This window comes from Balaenoptera musculus, chromosome 20 (genome assembly GCF_009873245.2).
Source record: "Balaenoptera musculus isolate JJ_BM4_2016_0621 chromosome 20, mBalMus1.pri.v3, whole genome shotgun sequence".
NCBI classification, from domain to species: domain Eukaryota; kingdom Metazoa; phylum Chordata; class Mammalia; order Artiodactyla; family Balaenopteridae; genus Balaenoptera; species Balaenoptera musculus.
The window spans coordinates 50152926-50177041 of record NC_045804.1 but is presented as its reverse complement, the minus strand read 5'-3'; the positions used below and the strand labels follow the sequence as shown (position 1 = coordinate 50177041).

At 50.6% G+C, this 24116-nt stretch overlaps 4 protein-coding genes and 1 long non-coding RNA gene across 6 annotated transcripts in view; 2 read left to right on the top strand and 3 right to left on the bottom strand.

Annotated features, from left to right (window-relative positions):
• The window catches only part of PELP1 (proline, glutamate and leucine rich protein 1), a 45381-nt gene extending 42204 nt beyond the window's left edge, over positions 1-3177 (bottom strand). The window contains exon 1 of one of the 2 annotated variants that reach the window (XM_036837679.1): positions 3056-3177. Coding sequence is in view for 1 of the 2 variants with exons in the window: in XM_036837678.1 (XP_036693573.1) it covers positions 2832-2894 (63 nt within the window). In the remaining variant the exon portion in view is untranslated. The other variant, XM_036837678.1, reaches the window with a different exon arrangement.
• A 5-nt stretch (positions 3178-3182) lies between these two features.
• Positions 3183-4864, top strand: MED11 (mediator complex subunit 11). Its single transcript, XM_036837686.1, has 3 exons — positions 3183-3357; positions 3554-3684; positions 4365-4864. The coding sequence occupies exons 1-3, from the start codon at positions 3273-3275 to the stop codon at positions 4500-4502; spliced, it is 354 nt and encodes a 117-aa protein (XP_036693581.1). The 5' UTR covers positions 3183-3272; the 3' UTR covers positions 4503-4864.
• Positions 4865-5184: 320 nt separating this feature from the next.
• CXCL16 (C-X-C motif chemokine ligand 16) lies at positions 5185-9285 on the bottom strand. The gene is made up of 6 exons (XM_036837684.1): positions 9203-9285; positions 8451-8608; positions 7965-8094; positions 7576-7658; positions 5947-6366; positions 5185-5496 (listed from the first exon to the last, which is right to left on the bottom strand). Exons 2-6 carry the CDS (start codon positions 8515-8517, stop codon positions 5420-5422), a joined length of 777 nt encoding a protein of 258 aa, XP_036693579.1. The 5' UTR covers positions 8518-8608; positions 9203-9285; the 3' UTR covers positions 5185-5419.
• On the top strand, positions 9281-15101 carry ZMYND15 (zinc finger MYND-type containing 15). Its single transcript, XM_036837681.1, has 14 exons — positions 9281-10303; positions 10743-10977; positions 11064-11219; positions 11484-11644; positions 12189-12341; positions 12661-12741; positions 12888-13004; positions 13109-13197; positions 13285-13383; positions 13547-13700; positions 13783-13841; positions 14077-14237; positions 14609-14881; positions 14996-15101. Exons 1-13 carry the CDS (start codon positions 9634-9636, stop codon positions 14778-14780), a joined length of 2307 nt encoding a protein of 768 aa, XP_036693576.1. The 5' UTR covers positions 9281-9633; the 3' UTR covers positions 14781-14881; positions 14996-15101.
• Positions 10193-13963, bottom strand: LOC118887112. Its single transcript, XR_005017890.1, has 3 exons — positions 13875-13963; positions 13485-13607; positions 10193-10276 (listed from the first exon to the last, which is right to left on the bottom strand). It is a non-coding gene; the product is annotated as an uncharacterized LOC118887112 (long non-coding RNA).
• Positions 15102-24116: the final 9015 nt, after the last annotated feature.

The following is a 24116-nucleotide window of genomic DNA, read 5'->3' as shown; positions in this document are numbered from 1 at the left end:
TCTCCTTGAAAAATCTCTCTCCAGGAGCCTTCTGACTTGGGTCTAACTCTAGTCACCTCCTGAGAAGGGTACTTGGAAGAGAAACTTGAGACCTTGTACATATCAAAATGTCCTTATTCTATCTTCGTTATTGATAGTTGGGCTGTTGTGAGAGTCTAGATATCCCCTAAAACCTATTCTGCCATGGTGCTAGAACAATAGCTAGCCACCTAGGTAAGGACTGGATTTCCCAGAACCCCGGAGCTGGTAGGACCACATGACTGAGTTTTCTTCAAAGGAATGTGAGTAGAAATTATATGTGCCACTCCCTAGCCAGACCTCTGAGACAGGTGTGCCTCCTCCATATTTTCTCTTCTGCCTTCCTGCCAGCTGCAACCCACAGAGGGCAGCAACCCAATTTTGACATTGCACACACCAATGTCCCAGAGCAAAGCACCGTTTCTCAAAGTTTACTGTGCATACAGATCACCTGGAAGAGAAAAGCAGCATTTCTCAAAGTATACTGTGTATACAGATCCCCTGGGATCTTCAAACACAGACACTGATGCAGTGGGTCTGTGGTGGGGCCTGAGATCCTGCATTTCTAAAAAGCATCTAGGTAATGCCAATGCTGCGGCCTGAAGACCATACTTTTGAACATAAGAGCCTAAAGGATGGCAGAGCTGCACTGCTTGCTAGCCTCGGTCTCGGTCTGATTTGTGGAGCACACTGAACTACCCACAACAAACTGTTTTCTGAGAAAAAGTTAAGTTCTATTTGGTTGAGCCACTGCATTTTTAGCCTTCGCCCTACTACAGCTGGAGTACAGAACTCCACATTGGAAATCACTTTCCCCCAAAACGTTGAAGGCGCTGCCCCACTGGTGTGGAGTGTTAGTATTCAGAGGATCAAGGCCATTCTGATTGCTGATCCTTAGCATGTGGTCTATTTTCTCTCTGGAAGCTTCTGCAAGACCCTTTTCTGTGAGACTAGTGTTCTGATATTTCATGATGTGCCTTGATGCTGGGCACTTAATGGGCCCTTTTCATCTAGAAACACAAGTCCTTTCTTCCCTTTGTTTTCCCTGTTCTCAGAGAATTTAAGCCCGCTGGACTGATTCTCTAATTTTCTCACGTCGTCTTTCCTATATGCCATCTCCTTTCTTTTGCTTTACTTGCTGGGAGACTGCTTCAATTTCTCTTTCAACCCTTTTGCTCAATTTTTCATTCCTTCCCTCATGGTTTTATTTTTCAAGTGTGTTTTCTTGGATTCAATCCTTTATTATAGTATCTCTGACCCAAGCACGTCAATATTTTTTTTTCCTTAAGTTTTACTCTATGTCATCGAAGTTGGGGTTTTTTTGGTTTGTTTGTTTGGGGTTTTTTTTTTCTGTTTATTTTGGTCTCTGCCTTCCATGTTAGAAAGTTTCTGCAAACATCTAGAAATCTTTTGTCTTATGTCTGCTCATTTTAAGGGTGACATGCTAAGAAGCTGACTAGAAGATCTGCGGACACAGTTGGGACTTATCAACTGTGGGTTTCACTATGGCGTGATCCGGCTAACTGCTTTGTTGGAGAATCCCTGATGTTAATACCCTTAGATCTTTCCTCTGAATAGTCAAATTCCCCAGATGAGAGTCTTCCAGTCTCTGACCTGGAAGGTAAAAGCCTGGTTGCCAGAGTTCTAGAAACCACCACTCAGTAAATAAACTTTCACTCAATCTCTGTTTTAAATACAGTCATGCCCTGGTGCCCTCCATGCCAAAGACTCTCTGGTTTCCATCTCCAACCAAGAAACCTCCAGCAATCTGATGAGTTGGGGGTAAGCAGCTGCCAAGATATATGAGGATATAAAGGAGGCGATAGGGGGGGGTCTAACTATTTCAAATAATCCCCCTAATTTTAGTACTACCTACAGCCCAGCTGTACTGTGATGCCACTGATTTAAGGGTAAATCAACTTGCTTCTAAGCCAATCAACTATATTTCAATAAAAAATAAAATTAAATTTAAAAAAAAAGTTGCTTCTAACTTTCTTCACTGCTGGCTTAATTAACACTTCACTGCTAAATCAGTTACCACATACGCTTCTGTCTTGCAGTTTCTATTTAAAGTTTTGCTATTAACTCCTCTTTCTCCTTGACTCCTTTCTAAAATCCCCTTATTGCTATCTTCCTAGGACTTAGTAAAGGAGTGAAGTTAAACGCTAGATCCCTCAAGTTTAACTGAAAGTCTCCACTCGTTTGCTAACCCTGTGCAAACTGGCTTCATTCTCAATCTTCCATAAACTGTCAAGATTGATCTTTCCTAAAAGGTACAGCTGGTCAGAACACACTTGAAAATCCTTCAAAGGCTCCCAAATGCTTTCAAAATAAAGTCCAAATTCCTTAGCTTGCAAGCCATTTCCTGATCTGGCTCCCCACTCCAGTCTCCCCAGTCACACCTATCCACCACCACACTGCGTTCACTCCAGTCAAACTGAACCCCTTGCTGGACTTCCAATGTGTCAGCCCCCTCACACCACCATGCGCTTGCCTGTGCCTTTCCCTTTTCCACTCCAAGCTCTCATCCACCTGGTTAACCCTTCAGATTCAGTTCACGCAGCATTTCCTCCCAGAATCCTTTCTCTGTGTTCCCAGAGACACACCCTGGGCGTATCCCTAACGAAACATTTATCCCTCTATCACGTGAGAGTCCACCTCACTCACCTTTGTATCCCCAGAGCCAACCACATTAACAGGCGATCAGAGAGGGAAAAGGCTGATAGGAGCCAGCTTCTCAGAATATACTGACAGTCCGTGTTTCAGGGCTCCCGTTTAGGGGGAATCGCTAGGGCGAATAAGGTCACACTCACCAAGTCCAGCTTTCCCCAGGCTCCGATAGGTGGCGGAGTGGGATAGGCAAACACAGGGTCCATGGCTGTCCAGTCTGTAAACACCCAGAGCTCCCACCATCATCACCTAGCACCCAGCAGATGCTCACTAAATTCTTGTAGAAGAAATTAAGCACAGACCACAAGACAGTGTCGTGAAGGTGAACAGGTTTGAAGGGCGTGAATATTTCGATACTGCCTCTTACCACAGGTGGTCACGCGGTGGTGGCGCAGACCTGGGCATGCGCAGGAGACCCTGGGAGTTGTAGTTCACCAGGTGAACCGAGAACGGCGAGACCGCGCTGAGCATCCCGGGAACTGTAGTGTTAGCAAAGGGGCGCGCTCTGCGCGGGCGCAAACGGACAGCCATTTCCGGGCACTTTTCCGCAGCATTTCGCAAAAGGAGAGAATCCAGGAGTAGCGATGGCTACCTACAGCTTGGCGAACGAGCGACTACGCGCCCTGGAAGACATCGAACGGGAAATTGGAGCCATTCTTCAGAATGCAGGTTCGGGATACGACGACCAGAGGAGGAGCGGCAGCGAGAGCGAGAGCTAGACCGACCGTGCGCACATGCGCCGACCGGTGACTGGGAGTGGGGTTGGGAGGGATCCTAAGTGGTTGCAGGGGTGGGTGGGGCTGGCTCTGGGGCGCGGCTATACTGGCAGTCTCCGGATAGCCCCGCCCACTCTCCACCCCGGCAGGTACAGTGATCTTGGAACTTTCCAAGGAAAAAACCAATGAGCGACTCCTAGACCGACAGGCAGCGGCCTTCACCGCGTCGGTGCAGCACGTGGAGGCGGAGCTGTCGGCTCAGATCCGCTATCTCACTCAGGTGGGTATGTGTGTGTGTGTGTGTGTTGGAACGTCCTACGCGCGCGTGTGTGTGTGTGTGTGTGTGTGTGTTTTGGACCATGCAACACGCCCACCCCAGCTCTCTGCCTTAGCCTTAGCCTTCAGGAGTCCCGGGCAGAGCTTTGGTCTCGGGAGCCAAGCAAGACCAGCCCTACCCAGCAGGCCTGTTGACCCTGGCAGGACCCCTCCCTTCCAGGGTAGGTTTCCTATGTCACTGAGTTGCATCACATGAGCCACTGGATGGGGAAGTCCTGGGAGAGGGTGTGTGAACAATACGAAAGCCACAGGATATGCTCTTAGAAACTTGACCTGACCTCAAGGGTATGGAGCCCCAGATGGCTACCTCCTGAGGAAAGGAACAGGATTGAAAGGGTTCTGAGGTCATTATAACAGCAACTACCCTTTACTAAACTTTTACAGTGTGCCAGACACTCTGCATTATCTAATCCTATAACAACTCTAGGAAGTAGTTAGTTACTGTCATCCCCACTTTACAGATGAGGTTAACAGAAATTCAGTGATATGCCCTAGGTAATCCAGCTAACCACGTGGCATAGCAAATTCAGACGCAGGGAAGAAATGAGGCAAGAGACCTGATGCCTGGCTGGGGAGATGGGAAAGGGGAGAGGTGCTTCTTTGATCAATCTAAATGTCCTGTAGGTGGCCACAGGGCAGCCCCATGAGGGCTCCAGCTACTCTTCGAGGAAGGACTGTCAGATGGCCCTGAAGCGAGTGGACTATGCTCGTCTCAAGCTCAGTGAGGTGGCTCGAACCTGTGAGCAGATGCTGGAAAACTAGGCCAAGCAGGTGAAAAGCTTGGAAGGAGAGCTCCACCTACACCCCAGGACAGAACCTGGAGAGCATGGGCTGCCCCGTACATGCCCTGCTGGTCAGAAGCCATGAGGACAAAGGCACAAAAGGTGGGAATGGAGAACCTTAAAGACCAAGCCCATGCATGGCTGTGCCCTGGCTCCTCCTGCCATGCACTTCGCCGAGCGCTGACAAGCTCAGAACAGGAGACAGAGACTAAAGACGCCCAACCCACTTCCTCAGGTCCCTGCCCCAGGCTTCTGGCAGACTTGGACCGATGCAGACACATTTTTGTTCACTGGAAAAGATAAAATGAGAACTAAGGGTTTTGATAATAAAAACAATAACACTAAAAACAAGGAGCTCAGACTCTCATTGGGGCATATATGGGTGATGTAAGGAGTTGAGGAAGTAAAACCAGGCTGTATGGCAGCTGCTGAGGAGGGGGGGTGGGAAAGCGGGAGAGGGCTGAAGTTGGGGAGGAACACTGCTGTGGTGTGAAGAGACAAGGACAAGACACAAGGGACTTGGGACAAGGAGGTTGGCAGGGATTGGGGGATGCGCCGAGGGGGAAGGTGTCAGGTGGCCATCAGCAGAGAAGCTGAAGCCAGGAATCATGGTAAGGGGGCAAGGGCATGAGACCAATGTCTGCAGAAAGAAGAGTCAATAATTATAAAAATAAGTTTTAGTAGTTAAAAAAATCCACATATAGAATTTGTACAAGATATCTAGTATAAGAGGTGATTTTACATTACAGCATAGAAAAAAAAAAACAAACGGAGGGAAGGTTTAAGAGAGGGCAGTGGCTGGTTAGTTGTGTATTAAACATTGACAAATATGTAGAGAGTGCCTACCATGTGCCAGGGATTGCTCTAGTATATTAACCGCATTTGATACTGAATAAATCATAATCTGCCCTCACAAGCTTCCATTCTTGAAGCATTGGCGTCTGCTGCCACACGCACATAATGAAGGTGCAAATCTGGAAAAGATAAAGAAATTGAGAGATGAGCTCTGAGATAAAGGGAAGTTGGGTGGGGGAGTGGGGGGCAAGGGGTGATAGCTTGAACTGGGGAATCAGACTCCAAAACATTGACTATAGATCAGGTACATAGTAGGTGCTCAATAAAGATGTGTGAATTGAACGAATAGCTCCTACCTTCCTCCATCGCTTCATGTCCCACTCGTCTGCTCTAGCTGCAGTCTTGATGTTGCTCAAGCACTGCCTGGCTTTGAAGGCCATGCACTGGTCCCTCGGCCTATGGTGGCTTCCCTCCCTCCCCATTCTGTAGTCTGGCTGACTCTTCCCTCATCGCCTGTTGTCCATGGTGCAGGCAGCCTCCACATTTGCCAGCCTGAGAGCTGCTGTGGGCAGGATCCCTGCCAAGGAGGCTCTGGATCCCTGGAGGAGGGGTTCAGAAGCCCAGTTTACCTGGAGGACACTGCAGTGACTGCTCCCTCCTCTTCTTGCACAGCATGTAGAGCAGGGCTCCAGTGAGGAGGAAAACGATGCCCAAGAGGGACAGCACCGGCACCATGGCTGATGTCCCAGCTGCAGGACCCACATTTTCTCCCAGCTGCTTCTGGTTCCCCATGGTCCCAGGCCTTGCCCCCAGACGGTGGCCCGAAGTGTAAGTGGTAGTCTCATTGGGGTGGATGAGGTTTTTGTCCAACGAAGGTGCTCTTTCTGGAGGGGTGGGCTGCTGGGAAGGCTGCAGGGTGGATGGCAGGTACTTCTGTGCAGGGGTGCCCGTGGCTGAAGGTGTCTTTTCTGTGGGCTCAGGAACCTGGGTGCTGCGGGGAGGTACATGTCCCTCGCGGGCCACACTCCTGGCGTGAGCACGTCCACATTCTGAAGAAGCAAGAAGTGAGGAATCAGGGCTATGAGGGGATAAGGTGAAGAACTAGATAGAGGGAAGGGTAGTGAGTGGGTCAAGGAGAACATCAAGGGAACAGGTAAATGCCAGGAAAGAAAGGCAGGGGCAGAGGGAAAACATGGGGAGATGGAAGTGAGCAAACCACAACGTAGAGCCACTGGGGCGAGCATGCATTCTGAACTGGGAAGTCAGGAGACCTGGGTTGGAACCCGGGCTCTGCTACAAAGTAGCTGTGACCTTGCCCCTTGTCTCTTAACCTCTCTGAGATTCATTTCTTTCAGCTGTAAAGCAGGGATAATTTTAGTACTAAAGGCCAGAGTAGCCAGGAAGAGTAAATGAATAAGGTAGGTCTACGTAGCCAAAGGGCAGTAGGGGTACCACCAGTGCTACAGAAGACAACTTTAGCTGGGACCTGGAAGAACACTTTGTGTCTTAATGGTTATGTATTTATTTTAGGAGAAAAATACAACCAGCATATCAAATTTGTGACTTCACAGATGTTCCTGCTTAGGACTAGTTGCCATTAAGTTTTTCAGAAGTGGCTGTGTACACTTAAGATTTATTCGTTTCATTGTTTGTAAATTTTACCTCAAAAGAAAAAAAAAGGAACAATAAAATATAAAACCCTCCTTAATAATACACATGATGAAATGTCTGGGGATAAAGTATAGTCAACCCTGCAACTTACTTGGAAGTGCACCAAAAAATATTAGGCAGGTTGATGAGGAATAGAGGGATGGATAGACAGATGGGTGTGCAATAAAGCAAATATAGTTAAAATGCTGTAAACTCGATATTGTAAAATATAAAATATATTTGCTTTATTATGTACACATATAAAAATCAAATATTATAGAATCTAGGTGGTGGGTATATGGATGTTCACTGTACAAATCTTTCAACTTTTATTTATGTCTTTAAATTTCCATAATAAATTACTGGAAAATAAAAATAGTGCCTTGATTTCAAGGAACACATTAAGTAAATGCACAGGTGATAGGATAAATTGGCAAAAATCCTGGAAGTGATGGTGAGTGATTTCTGGTAAACAGGGACTTAAGTGAAAGTACACAGAATAGGAATGTGAGGTGTCAAAGGGGAAAGGGCTGAGGCAAAGAAAAGTGTAAGGTGGAGGCGGCCGAGCCCTGGAGACAGAGCCTGGGGAGGAGGGAGAAAGCGCTCACCTTCACGATCAAAGCAGCGCATCAGTTCCTGGACCCACCGGTCACTGCTGCCTCCACACACACTTCCCAAGGGTAGCTGGAACCTGTAAGGACGGACGTGGTATCAGCTGTGTCTCCAATCTCCGATCCCCTTCCCTCCCCCCCTTTCCCAGCTCTTTCCTCGTTCCAAAGAAGTGAGGTCACTGCCAAGATTCAGCAGTTTCTGCTGGGACTGGGAAATTCCAGGCGGGACAGGGAAACTAAGGTGTGGAGAATTAGGGCAAACATAACCTAATGTTATGGGGACTATAGAGGGGACTAGGGGTCCTCCCAGAAGGAGCTCAAGTCTGACCAGAGAGGGTCCTGGAGGCTCCAGGAGGCTCTGCGCTCCCAGGGGTGGGTGAGATTACCTGACGTAGTTAGAGCAACGTTGATAGACTTTCAGGTATTTTCGGAGATGTCCCATGTTAGGAGGGGAGTGGGAAGAAATTCTTCTATCACAGGGACAACTTCCAGCGATGCTACCTTCATTGCCATCGCCTGAGCGGGACCGAGGTGGTCGGCACAGGTTCCCCGGTTCAGGGGCTCACACAGCGGTAAATTTAGCCTCCAACCCACAGCCCCACTGCAGCCTCTCCCCTAGACCCGGGGATCTGAGCCCCTCCCACCCCCCGGGCTCAACTCACACATTACACTCCCCAAACACGTCCATAATCACACCTGGACCCTGGTGTTCCCCAGCCCGTCCCCAACCCCAGGCAGCTGGCCCTCCCCCTGCCCCGGCTGCCGTGGGGACCCTGGCTCCCCACTTATTCAACTCAACCCCGCGGCCCTTGTGTCCCCCACCCCCTTCCCCGGATTCGGGGATCTGGGCACCAGCCGGGTCCCTGACGAACCTGGAGGAGTGTGGCACGCTAGAAAGAGTAGGAGCAAGAGGAACCGGAGTTCCCAGCCCAGCATCATCTCGGGCCCGCCTCGCCCTGTCTGACTCCCAGACGTGCTCCGGAGTCTGACGTCCAGCCGGTTTCTCAATGGCTTTCGCTTCCTTCTCCCGCTACGGCCGAGACTGTGCGGGAGACGGCGGCCGTCGGCACCGAGGCGGGGCGCGAGGCGGCGGAGCCTCCCTCTGGGCGCCCTCACCGTCTCGAACTGATAAGTGCGGTCAGTACCGTTTTAACCGCGTGATCGCCGGCCTGGGGCGGCGGGGAAACTCCGGGAGGCGGAGCTCCTCCGCCCGCGCCCCCGCACCCAGCCCAGAGCCCCGTCGAGGGGGCAGCCAGGAATGTTTGAAGAAGGCGAAAGAAAGCGGAAGAAAGTCCAGGCTGCAGGGCCAGGCGCGGCGGGCGGGCACTGCCCACTAGGCTGATCCGGTTCGGCCCGGGGATGCCAGCTCCGCCCGCCCGCCCTCCGCAGGTCAGTCGGCTGGACCTCCTCCTTCGAGAGGCTTTCACTTTTCGGGCTCGGGTCCGGCGCACGGGGATCCAGTCACATGGCTGGAGTGACCGCGGCGGATGAGTCCGCGCGCCCAGCAGCGCAGACACTGTCCTGAGCGCCTCTGCGCCGCGCAAGACACGGGGGGCGTGGCAACCCGAGGAGCCGGCGCGGGGCTCGGGCAGCCTGACGTCACGCCCCACCCCGAGGTATTTACCTTCGAAAAGTGGTGGCGGCTGCAGGTACCGGAGTAGCGGACCGGACGGGAGGGGCCAGGTGTACCGGGGCTCACCGCCAAACCTTTTCAAGCCGAAGAGATGCCCTAGCTCCTGTCCCCCTCCTCCCACACCCCACAGACGGATCCAAAACTTCCCTCCTCACCAAACCCTTGCCCATAGGATTAGCGCTCTCCCACTTCTATCCTCAACTCAGACCCTACCTTTGAGGGTTTGAGCCTCAAATTTTGAGCCCCAAAGACCACCTCCCTCCCGACTACCCATCCTTAACCCTAATCACCCACTTTCAAGTCTGGACCCCATTCTCACCCTGAATTCCCATCCTCAGCCCTGAAAACTCCTTTCTCGCTCCTAACACTCATCCATAGATTCCACCCTAAGTGACCCTCAGACCCACACTCTCCCCCATTTTATGACCCAGCCCCAAACTCTCCCGAGTACCTCTCTCTCACCATATATCCCTCCCTCTGCTCAGTCTGGGCCCAGGCCTTGTGCCCCTGAAGACATGGAGTTTGTGTCTGGATACCGGGATGAGTTCCTGGATTTCGCTGCCCTCCTCTTTGGCTGGTTCCGCAAGTTCGTGGCGGAGCGCGGGGCCGTGGGGACCCGCCTTGAGGGCTGCTGGCGGGAGCTGGAGGCTCAGATCAGGAGGCTGCCCCAGGACCGCGCCCTTTGGGTGCTCCACGTCCTGCCCAACCGTAGCGTGGGCATCAGCCTGGGGCAAGGGGCAGAGCCAGGCCCTGCACCAGGCCTGGGGGCTGCCCGGCTCCTGGGAGACGAGCCCCCACTCCACCTGCGGGACCTAAGCCCCTATGTCAGCTTTGTCAGCCTGGAGGAAGGGGACGAGGAGGAGGAAGAGGAAGAAGGAGAGAATGGAGAGGAGGAGGATGCAGGCACGGAGAAAGTAGAAACAGAGGAGGATGGGGAGCCAGCCCCTACCAGCAAGGGCTCCCCACAGGAAGCAAACCCCCCAGGGGAGGCAGAGGAGACCGAGCAGGAGGCAGGAGGTCGCGAGGTTGGCTGCCAAGAGGACAGGGCGGAGGACGAACCAGGGCCTGAGAGGAGGAAGGGACAGAGAAGTGGTAAGAACCCAGGGCTGGCCCTGCCCTGCCCCCGCCCAGGCATACTCCCCTTCAAAGCCCTCCTCTGCCCCTCAGAATCCAGTTAGGAGTCACAGATGGGTGGCCCTCAGGCCAATCTGGCCTAAAAAGGTGTCTTCATTGATCCACAATGTTCTTTGTTTTTTAAATTTGAGCCAACATTTAAACATTAAAAGAAAAAAATTCCAGAAGTCTGGAGTTACCCCTTCTCAAGAAAAATGTAAAGTTCCCACAGCAGGCCCACATTTCCACCTGGCAGCAAATGCTGGTTCTGTGTAGCCGCAGTCCCCTTCCGATGAGGCATGCCCTCTCTACCTAGTCCCCTTCGCTCAGTCTCCTAGTCCCCGTGGGCATTTGATTTGGTATCCCTGACCCTGACAGTCTTTGCCCCCCCGCCCCCGACTTTTCCCTTTTTCCCCAGAGGCGGCCCCCCTGCACCTTTCCTGCATCCTACTGGTGACGGATGAACATGGCACCATCTTGGGCATTGACCTGCTGATGGATGGAGGGCAGGGGAGTGCAGGCAGGGGCTCAGGGACACAGAACCTGGCTCCTCGGGCCTATGCTCTCCTCTGCCACAGCATGGCCTGCCCCATGGGCTCTGGAGACCCCCGAAAGCCCCGAAAGCTTACTGTGGGAGACGCCCAGCTGCATCGGTACAGAAACCTGGTAGAGGGTGGGGAAGCCTGGGGCCCTGGGCTCCTGAGCCCCCCAGCCTGATGCCGTCTCCACCCCCATTCAGGGAGCTGGAGAATCTGGTCCCAAGGCTGAGAGTGAAGCTAGCCAAGACCCCGATGCGGACATGGGGTCCCCGGCCCGGCTTCACCTTTGCCTCCCTTCGGGCTCGAACCTGCCATGTTTGTCACAGGCATAGCTTTGAAGTGAAGCTAACCCCCTGGTGAGCAGCCTGCAGAGATGGAGCGAGCGGAAGGAAGACCCCAACAGTCAGGCAAACAGAGAGGAAGCAGGCTGGTGGGGGGCCCTGCAGACAGACAGAGTGAGGGACAGGGAAACAAGAAGATGACACACACAAAAAAGCTGTTATAGGCAGAGAGAGTACAAACAGAGTGCGTATGGGCAGCCGCAGGACAGATGGACAGCAGACAGGGGACCTACATACACTAACACTGAGTGCCCACCCCCCCCACCCCTGTGACCCCAGCCCCCAGTGTGGCGCTGTCTTGTACTGCGGAGAGGCTTGTCTCCGGGCTGATTGGAAGCGATGCCCAGATGATGTGAGCCACCGATTTTGGTGCCCAAGGCTTGCAGCCTTCATGGAGCGGGCCGGAGAACTGGCAACTCTGCCTTTTACCTACACCGCAGGTACCCTCAGGAGGTCAGGATGGGTGGGGGAAAGTGGGACCCGGTCTTTGGAACTGGGGCCCCAGGTGCCTGGGAACAGGGTCCTGGGCTTGAAGGCTAAGTGCCTGGGGCTGGAATCTAGATCCCTGGAATAACAGCTGGGTGCTGGGTATTTGGGGCTGGGAGCTAGACCCCTGGGGCTGGACACAGCATCTCTGGAGCTGAGGACTGAGTGCCCTGGTCCCTGAGAGAACTTATGGGATTCGGGAGTAGGGATTCAAATACTTGCTTCTCAGCTTCACCACTAACTGGTGACCTGAAATAAATCGCTTTACTTCTTAGAGCTATTTCCTCACCTGTGAAGTGGGCAGACTAACAAATGTTAAAACCCATGAAATTGTTATATGGGTTCTGTGGGCTACGCTGTAGACACTCAGAAATGTTAATAGTTCTCTGTCTGACTAGAACCAGACTCAGACTCAGGGTCCTGGGGAGAGACTGAGGAGAGCCAAAGTCTGGAATCCTGGCCACCAGGCCCTCAACCCCTCCCCTCATCCTTCTCCAGAGGTGACCAGTGAAACCTTTAACAAGGAGGCCTTCCTGGCCTCACGAGGCCTCACTCGTGGCTACTGGACCCAGCTCAGCATGCTGATTCCAGGCTCTGGCACCCCCGGGCACCCAAGGGGCAGCACGCCATCCCTCAGTGTTCTTCTCAATGGTGCGTGGGGCCTCTCTCCAGGCATAAGTCCCTCAGACTAGAGGGAAGGACGGGAGAGCAAAGAGTTGTCCGGATCCTAGATAACCCCTCCACATACACAGCAAACCTCACCACCACCACCAGGGCATTTCATGCCCTCCCCAACCCTCAGAAAAGTCACCCCTGCCCAGCCCATCCAGAAGCCCCATCCCTAGGCAGCTCCCCATTCCTCCTGCTGCAGCTCCAGGCCCTCTCTCAGGGAACACAGCTCCTTTGGAAGAAGGAAGAGGCCAGGTGGGGACCTCCCTGACACCAGGCTCCTCTTCTTTCATCCTCTCAGGAGATCCCTACCAGCTTCTTCAGGGGCATGGGCCTGCTCTGATGCCTCCTGTGCCCCCAGATCCACCCAGGGGCCTCTTTGGTGAGCTGGAGGAGCCCTGAGGGAGCTAGGGGTAGGGACGGGGCCTGGAGGGCCAGCAGTCTCGGTGGCTGAGAAAAGGGGCTATTAGACAGGAGAGGTGGGGGTCCAGGCCTGGGGCAAGGTCCCCGGTAACCCACTCTCCCCAGGCTCGTGGCAGGATTACTACACATGGCGGGGCCTCAGCTTGGACTCCCCCATGGCTGTGCTTCTCACCTACCCGCTGACTGTGTACTACGTCATCACCCATCTGGTGCCCCAGTCCTGTAAGGAGGGCGGAGGCGGGGGGAGGAGTGCGTGGAGCAGGGGGGCCAGGGGGGTGGGAGGGGAGGAGGAGACCGTATTCTTAAATGGCTAGCTTATCACCCAGTCCCTGAGCTCAACATCCAGAACAAACAGTCACTGAAAATCCATGTGGTGGAGGCTGGGAAAGAGTTCGACCTCATCATGGTGTTTTGGGTAAGTCCCTCCAGGCCTGAGGGCTGGGCATTTGGGTGTGGAGGTGGACACAGGGTGGGACCCAGATCTGTCCTCTTTGCCCTTCAGGAGCTCTTGGTCTTGCTCCCCCACGTGGCCCTGGAGCTGCAGTTTGTGGGTGACAGCCTGCCCCCTGAGAGTGACCAGCAGCATTTTACCCTGCAGAGGGTGAGGGCTGAGGGGGGCCCTGCTCTTTAGCCCTAACCCTCCTGCTGTCCTCCTGGCTGGGCTCTGCCTTTCCGATCCCTGCCTCCTGCCCCCTGTCTTACCTGATGCATCTTCCAGTACCGTAACTTCCACCGGCTTCTCCACCCCACTCCAAACTCCCCAGGATGACCTCGAAGTGTCTGCCCGTCCTGGTTCCGGGGTATCAGCACGGCTCAGCTCTGGGACTAAGGAGAAGGGGGGCCGCAGGGGCCTGCAGATCAAGGTGTCTGCACGGCCCTACCACCTGCTCCAGGGGCCCAAGCCTGACTTGGTTATCGGTAAGCGCCTGGGGTAGGAGCATGGGGGAGGTGGGAGGAGGCCATGGGAGCCAGCTTCTCCCTGCTCTCCTTCCCTCCGCAGGATTTAACTCTGGCTTTGGTCTAAAGGACACTTGGCTGAGCTCGCTGCCCCGGTTACAGGTGGGGGATGGGACAAAAGGGACCTTCTCTCACCTCCTGCCCGGTCCCTCCTCCTTTTCTGAAAGTCTCTTCTTCCCCATCATCTGCTCTACAGACCTGGGGTGCGCCAGCGGGTCCTCCTACCCCCTCTGTGCCTGCCTCGTGCCTCTCCCCATCCCGGTCCGTCTGGGTCCTCGGGAGGTACGTGGGGTTGGAAGCCTTTCTGAGAGTGTCTGAGGCCCCGCCCCCACCCCAGTCCCTCCGAGTGCCGGCCTTCTTCACCGAGAGCAGCGAGTACGGCTGTGCGATGGACGACCAGACCATGGCGGTGGCCACGGGAGGGGGCACCAGCCCTCCACAGCCCAACCCTTTCCGCTCCCCCTTTCGCCTCAGAGCGGCGGACAACTGTATGCCCTGGTAAGGCCTTCTTACTCTCTGGCCGCGCATCCTGAAAGGCCCACCTCTACCCTCGTCTCTGCGGTCCTGGGACCCTCCTGGCCCAGCCCTACACCCTGCTTTCGCCGCCCGCACTCCCACCACCCCCACTGGAGGGTCTCGACAACGCCCACACACCCCTCTTTAGATGCAGCTCACAAAAATCTCTCCAACTCCTCGTTTCCCAGCCTCCCCCCACCCAACCCCTCTGCAAAAAAAAGCCAGGTTACGCTCGGGCTGGCAGAGCCCTAAGTTTAGCCCCACCCCCTGAAACTCGGAGCCCACAAACTCCGCCCCTTGGGAAAATCCCGGCCTCTTGGCCCCGCCCCTGACGGCGCCACGCCCCCCCTCAGGTACTGCAACGCCTTCATCTTCCACCTGATCTACAAGCCTCCGCAAGGGAGCTGGGCGCGCCACGCGCCAGGGCCCGCGCCCCCCGCCCCAACTCCTACCGCTCCTCCCGCCCCCGCCCGTAGGCGCCGAGGAGAAAAGAAACCTGGGCGGGGGGCCCGCCGGCGGAGGTGAGGGCGGGAAGGTAGCAGTCCACCCCCTCCCCTAACACGCCTCAGAAAGGAACACGAAACAGGCGAGGCCGAGGGGGAGGCCGGTTGGCGGAACACGAAAAGGTAAATAAAGTTACTTGTTTGAAACCACTGAGTCAAACGCTCATAACTGGGTCCTTAAATGGAAAGAGGATTAAAGGATTTACGGATGACATTTTCTTCCATCTTTCTTTTCAGTTCCTCGACAGCTGTCCCCTCTCTTACTTGGGATTCTGACCCTCCTGGGTAATCCCAAACTTCTTCTAATGTGTGTGTTGATAAGGCATTTTCCGGCCCCAGTAACAGGCAGGGACCGGATCCGAGTCAAGCAAGACCAAGAAACAGAAAGTGGCTTCTCTCTGGGGGGGAGAGGGGGCGGGGGCAGGGGAGGCATGCAACCTCCTAGGGGCACTCACAACCTTGGTTTAGAGTCAGTGAAAGACCCCAGCCACCCAACTGTCCAAGTTAGAAACTTCATGGCCATCCTTGACTCCACCTTCTCTCATCCTTCACGTCCCATAAAGAACCAGCTCCAGCTGAGTCAGGCTGCTGGTCACTCAACATCCAGCAGTTTATGTCCAGTCCCACTGCAAATGCCACCATATCTCGTGTTCCTTCCAAAACAGACATTCGAAACATTACTCTCTGCTTAAATCCCTTCAATGACTTTCCTCTACTTTTAAAGTCCCCGTGAGTGTGGGCCGGGCTTAATGACTCTTATCACAAAGTATAGAAAGGGAAAAATAGTGGAGAAACCTGGCAGACAGCACCTGCACCAAGTGACTAGGTTTACAAGAAATAAGAAGTCATGTTGACGTTATGCTCCCTGACATGATGCAATAAGGCCACATCCCCTCTGTAGTATTCTTCCCCAAAATCCATAACTTTAGACTAATCATGAGAACACACCAGACAAAACCAAACTGCGGGACAGTCTACAAAACCCCTGACTGCTATTCTTCAAAAGTATCAAAGTCACGAAAAGCAAAGAAAGACCAAGAAACGGTGACAGATTGGAAGAGACTAAGGAGACATGACAACTAAATACAATGCAGTATTCTGGTTTGATCTCTGGAACAGAAAAAAAAAAATTAATGGAAAAACTGGAGAAATTCAAATAAAGTTTTCAGTTTAGCTAATGGTATTGTATCAATGCTAATTTCTTAGTTTTGATAAACACGCTGTGGTTATAGAAGAAGTAATAAGGAAGATGTGTGAGGAGTATTTGGGAACACTCTACTGTCTTTGCACCCCACCTATAAATCTAAATTTTTTTAGATTTTTTCAAAAAAAATATTTTTCAAAAAAGAAACTTATTCCAAAAAAAAGTTTAAAATTTCAGACTCTTTAGTATGGCTTGTAAGGTGCTTCTCTGTCATCCTCTTTTATTATAACTATCTTATTATCAAAGTTTCCAAATATACACAAAAGCCCAGAAGACTCAGCATAATGAATCTCTATGTGCCCATCACCCAGCTTCAACAATTATCAACATTTTTCAAATTTTATTATTACTCCCTGTGATAATGTGATAATATAAGAAATATATATTTGGTCTGCGTGCCCCATTTCTGGCACAAGAGCTTCTATAACCTGAGTGACAGAGGTGAGAGGAGCATCTTCTGTTATTCGTAATAAGCCCCTTTCAACCATACCTGAGTTTAATAAGGTAACTCTAGGTGGGCCCTTATTTAACTTGAGGATGGAAGTTAGATACTAGAGGAACCAACCATACGATTAGAGGGCTGAAACGTTCAGCCCCACCCCTTGCTCTCCAAGGGAGAGGAGCGGGGCTGGAGATTAAGTTAATCACCAAGCAACGTGCATAAAAATCCCTAAACGATGGGGTTCAGAGAGCTTCTGGGTTAATGAACACACTGAGGTACTGAGGCTGGCACACCTGGAGAGAACATGGAAGCTCCAGGCTACCCGCTCTTCCCTCACCACACCTTGCCCTATACCTCTTTTCCATTTTGCAGTTCCTTTATAACAAACCAGTAATAATTAGTAAACTGTTTTCCCGAGTTCTGTGAGCCATTTTAGCTATTATTGAACCTGAGAAGGAGATCACAGGAAGCCTCAGTTTATAGTCAGTTGGTCAGAGGGCCCAGGGCTTGCAATTAGCATCTGAAGTGGGGGCAGTCTTTTAGGACTGAGCCCTTAACCTGTGGCAGTCTGTGCTCACTCTGGGTATTTCGTGTCAGAAGTGATTGAATTGGGACTTCCCTGGTGGCGCAGTGGTAAAGAATCTGCCTGCCAACACAGGGGACACAGGTTCAATCCCTGGTCTGGGAAGATCCCACATGCCGTGGAGCAACTAAGCCTGTGCGCCACAACTACTGAGCCCGTGCTCTAGAGCCCACATGCTGAAACAACTGAGCCTGTGTGCTGCAACTGTTGAAGCCCACGTGCCTAGAGCCCGTGGTACGCAACAAGAGAAGCCACTGCAATGAGAAGCCCATGCACTGCAAAGAAGAGTAGCCCCTGCTCGCCACAACTAGAGAAAGCCTGTGTGCAGCAATGGAGACCCAACGCAGCCAAAATAAATAAATACATACATACATACCCTGTTTAAAAAAAAAAAAAAAGAATTGATTGAACTGTAGGACACCCAGTTGGTGTCAGGGTAGTTGGAGAATTGGTTGGTGTGAGAGAACAAACAAAAACAAAAGAAACACCTATTTGGTATCAAAAGTGCTATTAGTAAAAACAGCTAATAGTTGGTGTCAGAAGTGAGATTTGCTAGACTGGCCCTAGCTCACAGAAATATGTGGTTTGAGAGGAGAAAGGATACAAAGATGGGAGATGCAGAACCTTTGACTCCTGGGTGGCCATGTGGTCACCCCTGGCATGCAGCAGCAGCTGTGCTGCACTCAGTTACTAAAGGTAAAAGTGACCAGTGGAATTTAAAGTTGGATTCAACTCCCAGGAAGTTGTTTCACTAGATGCATAATGAAATGCAAACCAAAAAGAAAAAAAGTGAAATATACAATCCCTTGGTGATTATTTGTAATAGCTAAAATGAAATTTAAAAAGAGTTCTGGTTTGGACTTTGGTGCTAGACTAAGCTCGGGTTTGAGTCAGTCTGAGTTTTGGCCACTAGCCTCAAAGCTATCCAGTAAATAATTAGCCTGGGACAACAGAAAGTACCTCTAAGGCCTCTGCTCACCAAGAAGGTAGTCAGCATGGGGGGAAGGCAAAAACCAAGGATCTACTGAAACCAGGAATATAGTTGTGAAGGAGTTGCTTCATTTTGTAGATTGGTATCATCAGCTTCCTGAAGGACCTTTACTAAAATGGATTGTGAGAGTGACTAATTTAGGGGCAGTATCTTTGTTTATAAGTGCTGCAGGATAGAACAGCATGTTTGGGTTGATACAGGACCCACAGTTCACTATTAAACAATCATAGATGGCTGTACGCCAACCAGACACACAGGAGGTTATTCCTGAGGAATAATCCTAAAGCTATCCAGGACCCACCAAAAGTCACCTCATTAGCATAAACTCAGGTATAGTCAAAGGGGCCTGTTATGTATAACAAAAGACACTCCTCTCACCTCTTATCACTCAGGAAATTCCAAGGGTTTTACATGCTTCTGAGCCAAGAACCTGGGATGAAGACCAAAATATGTATTTCTTACATCACAATATCACACACCCCCAGCTGTTTCCCAGAGGTTTTAAAGCACACCCCAGACATCAGTTATCTCCCTTATATGCACCTATAACTAACTAATAAAGGCTTTTAAAAAATGTAACCACCATGCCATTATCATACCCAATAAACTTAACAATTATTCTTTAATATCATAATACCCAGTTCATATTCAAATTTCTTGAATTATCTCAGAAATGGCTTTTACAGTTGGTTTGTTACAATCAAGAAATGAATAAGATCTACACATTGCTTTTGGTTGTTATCGCTCTTAAGTTTTTTTGTTTTTTTCTATAACAGAACTCCTTCCCTTTTTTATTTTCAGTCCACTGATTCAATGAGAAACTAAATCACTTGTCCTGTAGAATGTTCCTCATTCTGGATCTGGCTGATTATTTCCTCTGGGTGTTTTTTTAATCTGTTCATCTATATTCTTTAGTTCTATAATGTGGCAGTTAGATCTAGATGACAAGGCCCTTTTAATGTGGCCGCTGCCAACCTCCACAGGCTGATCTCATCCTGCTTCCTGCCCCCTCTCTACCCTCGAGCCAGGGGCTCTAAATGAAGACACGACACTCTTTCAGTGTGGAACTTCCCTGTTTTCTTGCACAATTAGTTCCTTCTCAGCCTAAAGCTCACTTCCTTAGGAAGGGAGGCCTTCCTTGACCCCAGATGAGGGTAGACACCCCCTGATAATACCTTGTAAATCCCCTACAGCCATAAAAGGGCAGCCTAGGTCCCTGGTGGATTGAGGGGAAAGAGAACTTTTCCCCACTCCCTTGGCCAGAAAAATAACCTCTCCCTAAGTTCCTGCCATCTCCTACATGAAAGCATATTGTTATCTCCGAGCAGCGGGGTTACTAAGGATTTGTTTATTCATTTTGTTTTGCTGTCCTGCTCATTTTTCTTCCGTGAACACACAGTACTTTTGTAATAAAGACGTTTAATTTACAAATTTGCCCACCTTAATAATTCACTTACTAAATACTGATTGAATGCACACACGGCTTTGTGTTAGAGATGCAGTGGGGGAAAAAAAACAAGAGAATGGTCCCTGCTTCCATGAAATTTACATGGATCCCTTACCCCCATCACTCTCTATCACATTACTCTTTTATTTTCTTTGAGCATGTATCACAGTTATTTTGTTATGTCATTCATTTATTTATGTTTATTACCCCTCCTCCTCCAATACACACTAAAAAGTGAATTTCATGAAAGGGGAGACCTTGTTTGTCTGATTATAACTATGCTCCAGCACAGTGCCTGGGACGTAATAGCCACTCGGCATTTACTAAAGGAATTTTTTTTTTTTTCTCGCTGCGCAGCTTGAGGGATCTTAGTTCCCTGACTAGAGATTGAACTCCGGCCCACGGCAATGAAAGCACCAAGTCCTAACCGCTGGACAGCCAGGGAATTCCCTAAAGGACTTTTAGAAACCTATTCCTGCTATACTGGAGGGAAAATAGACTATGAGAGGGTAAGACTTGAGACAGATCAGCTAGGAGTTTTTGGTAGCAATACAGGCAAGAGCTGATGGTGCCTTGATGCTGGAGAGAAACAGGTTAAATCCTAGGGCTAATGAGGAGGTAGAAATAACAGGTGGTGAGCAATCATATTGGAACAAGGGGAGGGCAGAGAAGGAGCTGGACGTTCCCAGCCAGGACAACCAGATCGAAGAAGGAAGTGCCGTGTGCTCAGCGGGGACACAGGAAGAGGAGGGATGGAGTTAGAGCGGTTGGAAGGGGTGGGAGAGAAAGGTAATGAATTCAGGGTGGGACTCGTTAAGTTTGAAATGCTCATGGGACCTCGCGGTGGAGATTCTGGTAGGCAATTGACATGTGAGATGGAACTCACACAACTAGGAGAGTGGATGAGGACCCTAGAAAGAAGAAGGGGCCTTCAAAACAGAATCCTGGTGGAGGTAAGGATGGTCAGAGGAAGAGGAGCCAACTAGGAGAGGGAGAAGTGCTGAGAGCAGTGGAAAACCAGGAGGGTTCAGAAACAAAGAAAGGGTGGTCAGCTGTGCCAGACGCTGCTTAGGCCAGGTCAGATCAAGGTGAAGAAATGTCCCCTGTACTTCACAACAAAGACAAGAGAGTATTCAACAGAGTGGTGGTGGCAGCCTTGAGAGGGTGGATAGTGAGAGGGAGGCGAATTGGAGGCAACAATTGGGCAACTTAGAGAATACAGAAGACCCTAAAAGGAAAATTCAAAATCCCAACACCCAGAGATAACCACCGTCGCCATTTTGTTGTGTTTACAGTCTCTTTTATCAAAATGTACATATTTTTACAAAATTTAATCATATTGTACATCATGCTAACTAGCTTGCTCTTTTAATAAAACAATACGTTATGAACAGCTTTTGGGGACTTCCCTGGTGGCACAGTGGTTAAGAATCCGCCTGCCAATGCAGGGGGCACGGGTTCGAGCCCTGGTCCGGGAAGATCCCACATGCCGCGGAGCAACTAAGCCCGTGCACCACAACTACTGAGCCTGCACTCTAGAACCCACGAGCCACAACTACTGAGCCCTCGTGCCACAACTACTGAAGCCCGTGTGCCTAGAGCCCATGCTCTGCAACAAGAGTAGCCACCACAATGAGAAGCCTGCGCACCGCAACAAAGAGTAGCCCCCGCTCGCCGCAACTAGAGAAAGCACGCACGCAGCAACGAAGATCCAACGCAACCAAAAATAAAAAGTAAATAAATAAATAAATGTATAATATGTTATGAACAGCTTTTTATGTCATTAGACAGTCTCTTTGTCTCATCTGTCTATACAGATGGCTGTATATTAGTTTACTTTATGAATGTGACATGGCCTAGTGGGACATTTAGGCAGTTCCTAATTTTTCTCTATTATAAAGGAAGGAGGAAGTAGAAAGTGTCCCAGCTGGGAACGAAAGCGGGACCCAAGACTGTCTGGGCCTCCGTGGTGGGCGGGGAGTTGATATGCCTGAGACACTTCGCGTGGAGTTTCTGGCCAAGGAAGGAGGAAGGCAGTTTGCAGGGTCCGAGGTAGAAGCGTAGGATGAGGAAGACAACATGGGCCTGTGTGGGGTGCTAGTCCCAACCCAGCCTCGTGGACACAGATCTGAGGCCTAGAAGACAGGAACCACAGACAGAAGCCAAAGAGCTGCTGTAAAGCCGAGGGGCATGAAGAGCACAGCACAGCACCTAGAGCCCAGGAAGCAAAGTCATACGCTTCCACTGTCAACACGCCAGAAGTCCACACTTGCCAACATACCTGTTCTCACCTTGACTTATCCCCACATGACTCTGTTCATCCCCTCTTGGGTTCAATCTCCTACCTCCTCCCTTTCCTGCCCCAGATCCTCTCATTGGACCCTCTGGGATTTAAGATCAACAAGATCCCCCAAATCATCCACCTCTTCTCTTGGTTTTCCCTTTGCCTTCTTGCTCTCAGAAACTTGGTGCTCCTCCAAAGCCACTACCCCCTTGCAACCCTTTGAAGAAATATTTTTTCTCCCACATTCCACAAATTCTGAGATGAGGCAGTTGTCTTTCTTACCGTATGTTTTTGCTTCCAGAAAATTTCTCCTCCCTCCAAAACCCCAGCCTCTTTGAAGCACATGCCAGGAGACTAGACCAGCCATTACCCTTCCTGTGGCAATCATCTTGTAACATCTACCAGCTTCATCAAGGGCTTAAGCATTTAGCTTATGTTTACTTCTCCACCATTAATCATGTCTTCATTTGTGTAACTAAGACATCCACTGAGATAATCCATCCAACAGCCCAACCTCTCAGCTCCCTGTCCTCTTCTCTTCCCCCCCCTCCTCAGCCACATGCTCCAATGGCCAAACCCTAGAGCCCTGTCATTACCAGTAACGGCACCTCTTCCAACCTTCTGATTCCCAGCGCCCCACTACTATCCATCCTTCTAGTCCCCTCTCTGATATCCTCAGTTCAACAATCCTTCAACCTTTCAGGTTCTTTAGTCCACATTTTCACTGTCCATCACCCTCGTCACATCTTCACATCCCACTTCACCCAGTTTAGGTCCGCTTGTCCATGACTATAATGATTCCTTCGCACACACTCTTAATGCTCTTGTCCCACCATTTTCCTTGCAAAACTGCAAGAAGGATCAAACCAAACTCCACCAACAATGAGACTTTCCCTGAGCAACTGAGCACAGCTGGGGATAAACAAGTGTGCTGACAAATCTCACTTTGAATGTGTAACAACAAATCACAAGTGGGCTCGTAGCACACCCAACCATCCTATGATTTCTCTGCTCAATACTCTCTTCTGCCCTCTGAAATTCCCCTTCTTGCCTCGGATGGCAACACTGCACGCCCCCATCCTCAGAACTTCCTCATCTTTCCACCAGCGCTTCTTATGATATCTATTCCCCGCAATTTCCGTTTTTCTGTTTGTTTTTTGGTCATTCATGTTAAATGCATTCCTCAAATGTCTGGTCATCCTTTCTTCTCCATTCACATCCCAACCACTCCGATGAAGAGTACCCTTGTTGAGATAATGCCAAGCCCAATGGTCAGTATTCACTCTCTTAGCAGAATTTAACAGAGTTGTTAAATGCACTCGCTCTTTGAAGCACTGTGTTGGCCTCTGGGACAGCACATTCTCCTGGTTTTCCTCCCCCTTTGCTAGGGTATCCTTTTGCTGTCTCCTCCTCCTCTTGCCTCTCTGTCTATCCTCTACTCTCCTTTCTCCCTTGCCCTCCACACCTGTCTTCCCCGTGCTTCCTCGTGTTTATTTTGTTTCTAATATTTATTTATTTAGCTGCGCCCGATCTTAGTTGCGGCATGCGGTATCTTTAGTTGCGGCATACAAACTCTTAGTTGCGGCATGTGGGATCTAGTTCCCTGACCAGGGATTGAACCTGGGCCCCCTGCATTGGGAACGTGGAGTCTTAGCCACTGGACGGCCAGGGAAGTCCCTTTTTTTTTTTTTAAGTATTTATTTTTGGCCATGCCGTGCAGCACGCGGGATTTTAGTTCCCTGACCAGGGATCGAACCCATGCCCCCTGCAGTGGAAGTGCAGAGTCTTAAACACTGGACTGCCAGGGAAGTGCCTGCTGTGCCCATTCTTTGCAGGCCAAGCCCGTTTCCCCAGGGCCTTTGCACTTACTGTTGCCTTCGCTGGAACACTCTTCCTCCCAAATCCCACTCCCTTCCTGAAGGTCACTGCCTCAGAGAGACCTTCCCTGACCTCACTAACTAAAATAGCCTGTCAGTCTACCTCCTTGTTTCCTTTTTCTTCACAACACGTATTTCTCCCTAAAGTTGTATATGTATTGTTGACTTGTTTATTGTCTGCCTCTCCCCAACTGAATCCCCAGCATATTGAACAATATCTGGTACACAGTAAGTACTCAATAAACCTTTGTCATATGAAAGAAAGAAAAGGAGAGGGAAGAAAGAGAGAAAGAACAGGTAAGCAAAAAGCCTGAGAAAACAGGTTTCAGTTAAAGCCAGCTTAAATCACCAGCTCCTTCCCTCTACATATTCCATCAATCATGTTGATGGTAGCACAGCAATTACAAGCACAAGAGTCTGCCAGGCATGAGTACAAGTCCCAGTTTGACTGATGTCAGCTGTGTGGTTTTAAGCAAGTTACTTAATCTCTCTGAGCCACATACCCCCCTTCGGCAAATTTTTATGAGTGC